The sequence below is a fragment of the Curcuma longa genome, unplaced genomic scaffold, assembly GCF_044706935.1.
Source record: "Curcuma longa cultivar G26 ecotype Majalengka, Jawa Barat unplaced genomic scaffold, ITB_CL_G26_1.1 contig_20253, whole genome shotgun sequence".
In the NCBI taxonomy this organism is placed as follows: domain Eukaryota; kingdom Viridiplantae; phylum Streptophyta; class Magnoliopsida; order Zingiberales; family Zingiberaceae; genus Curcuma; species Curcuma longa.
The window spans coordinates 1-7501 of NW_027431323.1; the positions used below are offsets into that span (position 1 = coordinate 1).

Below are 7501 nucleotides of genomic sequence, written 5' to 3' on the forward strand. Positions count from 1 at the left end.
CTTAAACGCGTTCAAGTGCAGTGGGGTGGGCCAACACCCTGGCTGGCCCACCTCACATGCAATTTTTTTATTTTTTTAATTATATTTATTAAACGGTTAGTTTTAACAGCTATTAATGGTTAGTTTTAATTTTTATTAAAAAATTATAAATTTTAAAATTAAAAATTAAATAAAATGGTTAATTTTTTAACGACTATTTTTTAACGGCTAGTTCAAAATTTTATCTATAAATATCTACCAATGTGTACACATATTTTCATTCCAACTCACTATACTTTCCAATTCTATTATCTAAATATTCTCCCCATCTATTTTTTAAAGTCCCTACAATCTTATTTTCTATTCGAAATGGATGAAAATAATAGGACTTTTTTTATAAAATTTCTTGAATTCTACAAACAACCCGCAAGAATATTCATCTTCCCAAAATCCATAAATTCCATCAAATTATCAATACCCATATCCATTTCCAAATATGTCATTTCCTCCACAAAATCTTTAAAATTTCTAAGGTTTTGGAAATTCTATGAATCATCCGAATTATGCCCCTCGAAGTCCATATCAACCGCTTCCAATCGAATATTGGCAAAATATGAGTCATCCGTATTTCACGCCACCGGTTGTTCATGGATATGGTACCCCACACACAACTGGTATGTCTTTCACTCCTCCGATGTCGAATGAACCTGCAACTCCAACTTTTGTCCCGAAGACTCAACTTTTCGATCGGGAATCCCCAATTGAGGTGGTCAATTTTGAAAAAGTGGTTTCAAATGCTGAGGGTACAAGAAAACGTTCAAGTTGGACAAAGGTTGAAGACGAGGTCTTAGCGAGAAGTTTTGTCACTATCAGCGATGATCCAATAATTAGCAATGAACAAAAGACAGATGCTTTTTGGGAACGTGTTGCAAGCTACTACAATGAGAATCATCCCTCAGGTTCAAACACCAGAAGTGCAAATGTTATACGGTCACATTGGCACAATACAATCCAAAAGAAGGTATATCGATTCAATGTAAATTACAATAGTGTTTACAGTTCATATCGAAGTGGTCACAGTGACGAAGATATATTGAGGTTTGCGTACGAAAAATATCAATCCAAAAATAATGGCGTTACATTCAATCTTGAGCATGTGTGGAGAATTGTCAAAGACCGTCCAATGTTTACTCCACAGTCTGCTGATCACTTTGTGGCCACAAAGAAGACGAGGACCTCAGAGTTGGGAGCAAGCAACACCTCTTCCATCCAAGATGTGAGTATAGACTTGGATGATGAAGATACTCGTCCAATGGGACAGAAGGCAGCAAAAAGAAAGAGAAAAGACAGTAAAATCGACCATAGAGGATTTGACAATAAACTACAATAATATTTTCACAAAGTTCACTGAGTACACAAGCGTAAGAAGTCCGAAGTCGATCTGAAGCAAAAACAACTTGAAGTAGAGGAGATTAAGGCAAAAACTGCGTTGTCCAAATCTGAAGCTAAGAATCGTCACTTGAAGTTGAAGGAGTACAAAATATTGAACAAAGACACCTCGTAGATGACAAAGGAGCAGCTTATCATACATGAATGTCTATGCCAGGATATTAGGTCGAGATGGAATATCTAAATTGTTTACTCAATATTCATTTTCTAGTATTATTGTATTTTCGAGTGATTATAATTTTTAATTATTATATTTCTCATTTCGATTAATGTGATTTTTAATTATTATAATTTTGTAAAATAGTCGTTGTAAACTAGCCGTTGAAAACTAACTGTTACAACTAGCCGTTGAAAACTAACCGTTACAAACTAAACGTTACAAATTAACCGTTGCAAACTATTGTTGAAACTAGCCGTTGCATGAGAAAAACAAATATATATAGACACATTGTGCTATGAGATTTTCGTTTGACTATCATACCATTTCTCAAACACATATACTAAAACGTGTTTCCTCCAAAAATGTCTCATTCTACAGGTAGCTCTAGCTCAAGTTCCAGCTCGACAAGCGAAGACGAAGTCCATGTTGAAATCGATGAGCAAGTTTATGATCCGGGTGAAGAACTGATGTTATTGGTTCTTCAACAACACCAACAACTTATGGAAGCATATCAAAGGAGGGACACACACAAAAGAAGAAGGTTCATCCAAAGAAATCGTGAAGCCGAGCATGAGAGGCTCGTCAATGATTATTTCTCTATAAACCCGGTGTATCACAATGAAATATTTTGAAGACGATTTCGAATGCGAAGAGAGTTATTCCTCCGCATAGTGAATGCATTAGAGAATCATTCAGTGTTTTTTCAACATAGGGACGATGCTGTGCAAAGAAAAGGATTGTCACCACTACAAAAATGCACCGCTGCGATTCGTCAACTGGCTTATGGAGTCCCCGCCGACCATCTTGACGAGTACCTACGTATGGGTGAATCAACTGCCATCAGGTGTCTTTTCAAATTTTATAAATATGTGGTTGAAATATTTGGTGATAGGTACTTGAGAAGGCCAAATGCTGATGATATTCAACGTCTTCTTCAAATGCATGATGAGAGACACGACTTCCCTGGCATGTTGGGTAGCCTTGATTGCATGCACTGGAAATGGAAAAATTGTCCAGTTGCTTGGAAAAGGTCAATTTACAAGGGGACATGGGTCACCAACAATCGTACTTGAAGCGGTCACGTCTCATGACTTGTAGATATGACATGCATTCTTTGGAGTTGTCGGTTCACGTAACGATATTAATGTGTTATATGAATCTCCCATATTCAACAATGTCTTGCAAGGAAATACTCTGGAGATTAATTTCATGGTGAACGACACTGCATATACGAAGGGTTATTATCTAACAGATGGAATATATCCAGAGTGGGCTACTTTCGTTAAGGCTTTTTCTTGCCCGGAGGATCCCAAGAGGAAGTTGTTTAAGGAAAGACAAGAGCCTGCAAGAAAAGATGTCGAACGGGCATTTGGGGTGCTCCAATCTCGATGGGCGATTGTTAGAGGTCCAGCTCATTATTGGTATAGGAAAAAGTTAAAACAAATCATGTTAGCATGCATTATTTTGCATAACATGATTGTTGAGGATGAGGGAGCTCACGTGACAAATTGGTACAATGATGAAGGTGACGAACCCGCACAACCTATCCATGGCTCAAATCGAAGATTTCAAGATTATCTTCAGACAAATTCTAAGCTACGTGACACTCAAGTTCATCACCAACTTCGCGCCGACTTAGTTGAGCATATTTGGGGGCGATACAATAATAATCTGTGAATTAATATTTCATATGTTATTTTTAATTTCATCATAGTGTGGTTTATTCTAAGTTATTATTGTATTTCAATTTTATAATTATATGTCAATTTTAAATAAATTTTATTAATTTTGTCATAAGACACACCTACTTTTTAATATTATTTTTTAAAAATAATAAAATTATTATTTTAAAAATAATAATAATTTTAATATTTTAAAATATATTTATTTAATATATATAATTTTAAGATGATTGAGTGGATCGTGAAACTCAGAAATAATAAGTATTAATGTTAAAAAGAATGTAGGTGAAAGAAATACGTGGTTATAATGAATATATGACAATGTGTCCCATACTTTTTAATAGAGCGGTCAAACGGGTCAACCCATGGCAGGGCGGGCTAACCCATGGCGGGCCCATCATATGGCGGGGCGGGGCGGGGCGGGGCGGGGCGGGGCGGGTCACCCCACCAATTTGGCGGATTTGGAAATCTCCAACCCAACCCAACTCAAGGCGGGCCGTGGGTTAGGTGGGCCAACCCGCGGGCCTGTTAAAAAATAAAAAAATATTAAAAATTTTAAGTTTAAATTATAATTTAAATTGATTAAGTTGAAAGTTTTAAGTTTGAATTATAATTTTTAAGCTTAAATTGTATTTTAAATAGATGAAACACATTAATTCATTAAGTTTTATACTTTAATTTTAAAATTTAAAATAAATAAATAAACATTCTCAACTCACGGGCCAACTCAAGCCCGCCGCAGGCCAACCCACGTGGGTCGCGGGCTTAGGCGGGTCAATCCATCTCAACCCATCTTAAAATGGGTTGATAAAATTTCAATCCAACCCGCCTAAATTACTTGGCGGGACGGACCAATCCGGCGGGCCTAACCCAACTTGACGGCTATATCCAAAAGTTGCCCCTAGGTTGAAGGACATCTGAGAAGACCTAGTAAACCGTGTAGTCGGGATTAGCTACCTCGTACTACTTGGTATGTGCGCGCAAAAGAAATGAATGGGTACAAGCCAGGGATCCCCAAAGATGTTGATGATTATGTTTAACTATTACAATAATAGTTTTCCAAAAAGGCAAAAGTTTTCTATGTTGAATATATGAAATGTGAATGTTCAATTTTGCTTATGCATGTTAGGAAAGAATGATATGTCTTGTTAACGTAATGTATGATGTTATGTAACGAATGGATTTTGTGAGTAGGAAAGGAACTTACTAAGCTTTATGCTTATAGATACTTTCCTTATCTTGCAGATCCCGTTAGCAGGTACTGAGCAAATGGGAGGCAGCAGGACAGGGCTGATGAAGATGTGTGTAGTAGTGACTTGATCAAGCCTTGGCCATGCAAACCAGTTTCTATTTGCATGTTAAAGAATGTTTTAATTAGTTGTTAATTTTCATGTGTAGAACTATATAACCTAGAAGTACCATGTAACCTAGGTTAGTGATTATCAGTTCTGTTATCTGCCATGTTTATTTTAGTTAAATTGCTATCATATATGCATACCTATTACAAATAGAATTAAATGTTTCCGCTGCATGTTTAGTTTAGTGTTAGTTGGTAGTTATATATGAAACTGTAATTGTAATGAATGAATTGATTTTTTTGTGTGCGTCTGAATGAAGTCGATTGCTGGCAGGGCTAGAAACTATAGCGTCACGTCTTGACCTAGGGCCTTCAAACATCTCCCACAGCCTCATGCCTTCCCTGACTTTTCTTTGCCAAGACTACCCACTTGGACTTTTCTTTGCCAAGACTACGCTTCGACTTTCCTACAAACTTGCATCACACATGTTAGATCACAAGTATTGCCTAACTTCAAACATGGTTTAGCCAAACATTGAAACTCAATGCACTTGGGGCAAAGATTGCACCAACAATCTCCCCCTTTTTGATGTTTGGCAAAACTTTGTTTAAGTTAGGTCTTTAAATCATGTAAAGCATAGCATGTGATTAAAACATGATAAGTAAAGCATAAATCACATGATATCAGAGTATTAACCGAGAGTATTAACAGAATCATAAAATATGATAGCATGAATAGCATGATCAAATATGAATAGGCATGAAAAACTTTATTTTTCTCTCTAACTTAAACATTCATATTTCTCCCCCTTTTTGTCAAAGATCAAAAGGTGATTGCATAGACTAAGTAGGGTAAAATTATCCTTAAAAGTGATTATCCCTCTTTAATGTTGCACCAACAATCGTTTCGGAGGGAAAAAAATGACTTAATTTCTCAAAATAAGCTGAAAACAGAAGTATCAGTCGACTTCGAGTATATCAGTCGACTCAGCAGTCGACTGCAGTCTGACACAGTCGACTGATAGACTGTATTTCAGTTATCAGAGACGAATTTTAAAAATGCATAAATAATTGTACGAGTTTCAAAAATTCATGAAATTTCACACGTACATTACTTATGACTAACCCTATTTGAGAAAAATATTTGTGAAAAATTTTGGTCTCAAATATGGTAATTTGATACAAAATCCAAAAGTGATTGAATAAAATCAATATATGTCCAAGTTTGTATCAACTTTTCTAATGAATTTGAATCCTTTTTCTTTGAGAATATCCTTGGATTCCTGAGGGATTTTAAAATGTGTTTGATTATATAAGTTTAGGATTTAACCACTAGGCTCCCCCTAAACATCATTTACCTCTTTCAAACACCTTTTTAAATCATATGCTCCCCCTTAATCATAACTCCATAAAATTTTCAAACACACATAGGCTCCCCCTTAAGGTTTCAAATCACAACTCCTTGAGAAAATTAAACTCCCCCTTAAGGTTTGACATCATAGCTCCTTTAATCACTCAAAATTACAACTTCTTAGATTTAAAACTTATGCTCCCCCTTTAAAATTGAATTTTTACTTCTTCTAAATATTTCAACCTTTTCTCTCCCTTAAAATTTGAGATTTTGCATCATCCAATTACCAACCATATCGATATGCATTGCCTTGCCATAAACACGCATGTACAATAACGTTACTTAAAACATATAATCATGTCATTTCCATAAACATAGTATTGACATAAGCATGAAACATAGCATTGACATAAACGTGACATCCTCATAAACATAACATTCCTATCATATTAGCATGACATTCATATAACATAACATTCGTATAACATTTGAGTATACTTTCATCCTTGGTATTAAAGTCATGACATACAGATGATGGAAATGTCCTTTAAAACTTATTATCATAATAGATCAATATACTCATCATCATCATTCTTTGGGATCCCTGGCTTGGTACCTAAGCGCGCTCCCTCATAGTCACTGGGGTAGCTAACCACCAGCCTAAAAGGGTCTTACCAGGCCCAAAATCGCTGTCTTGGTCACCTGGATATCAGGCCCAGAGTCTAGATATTGGTCACCTGGATTTGTTTAACGACAACCTTGGAAGTCGGGTACCAGCCATGCATTAAAGTAAAATAATGATATACATGCTTTCTTTTCATTTTCATGAATGTTCCTTTCATTTCATGCGAACATTTACGCATCATTCTCATTTCATGAATGTTCCTTTCATTTCATATGAACATTCATGCATCATTCTCATTTCATGTTCTATAGCATGTTATATCATATCATAACTTATCTTATCATAACTTCATTACATATCCTTGCCTGAGATACGTCATACCGATTCGACCAAACCCTAACCTTCCTTTAAGGTGATCGAACCTTCGTAAAGCCATGGTATCTCATTTCATTTCATTTGATATCATATTTACCAGATATAACATCATGGTCAACGTTATTCAACTTCTACTTTAATTAACCCTAACCTTTAACAAGTCCTAAGTTCTTAGGGTTAAAATCTTCTTAGGGTTCTTAGGTTCTTAACTCTACCATAATCTTTGATATCTTTGGTTGTGATTTAACCATTTGAGACCTAAACCAAGGTCTTAATCGATCAGAGGATCGATCAAGCCTCTTTGAATCGATCGAACGATCGATTAAGCTTCATTATCGTGTTTCTGAACAGAGGGTTTGGTAATCGATCAAAGGATCGATTACACTCCTTCTTAATCGATCAAAGGATCGATTACAATACGTAAACCGTTCACCGAAGCTTGGTAATCGATCCAATGATCGATTAACCTTCTTAATCGATCCAGTGATCGATCCGTTGACTATCTTCTCGTTTCTCATTAAACCGTATAATCGATCGGGTGATCGATTATACCTTCTTGTAATCGATCCAATGATCGATTACA

General features: G+C 35.9%; 1 protein-coding gene across 1 annotated transcript; it reads left to right on the plus strand.

The window, feature by feature from the left end:
- The first annotated feature begins 673 nt into the window (after nt 1-673).
- LOC141817374 (glutathione S-transferase T3-like) lies at nt 674-1369 on the plus strand. The gene has a single exon (XM_074705039.1). The coding sequence runs from the start codon at nt 674-676 to the stop codon at nt 1367-1369; it is 696 nt and encodes a 231-aa protein (XP_074561140.1).
- The last annotated feature ends 6132 nt before the right edge of the window (nt 1370-7501 follow it).

Coding starts and splice junctions, on each gene's coding strand:
- LOC141817374 (XM_074705039.1), top strand. CDS start 674: ATGTCGAATGAACCTGCAACTCCAACTTTTGTCCCGAAGACTCAACTT.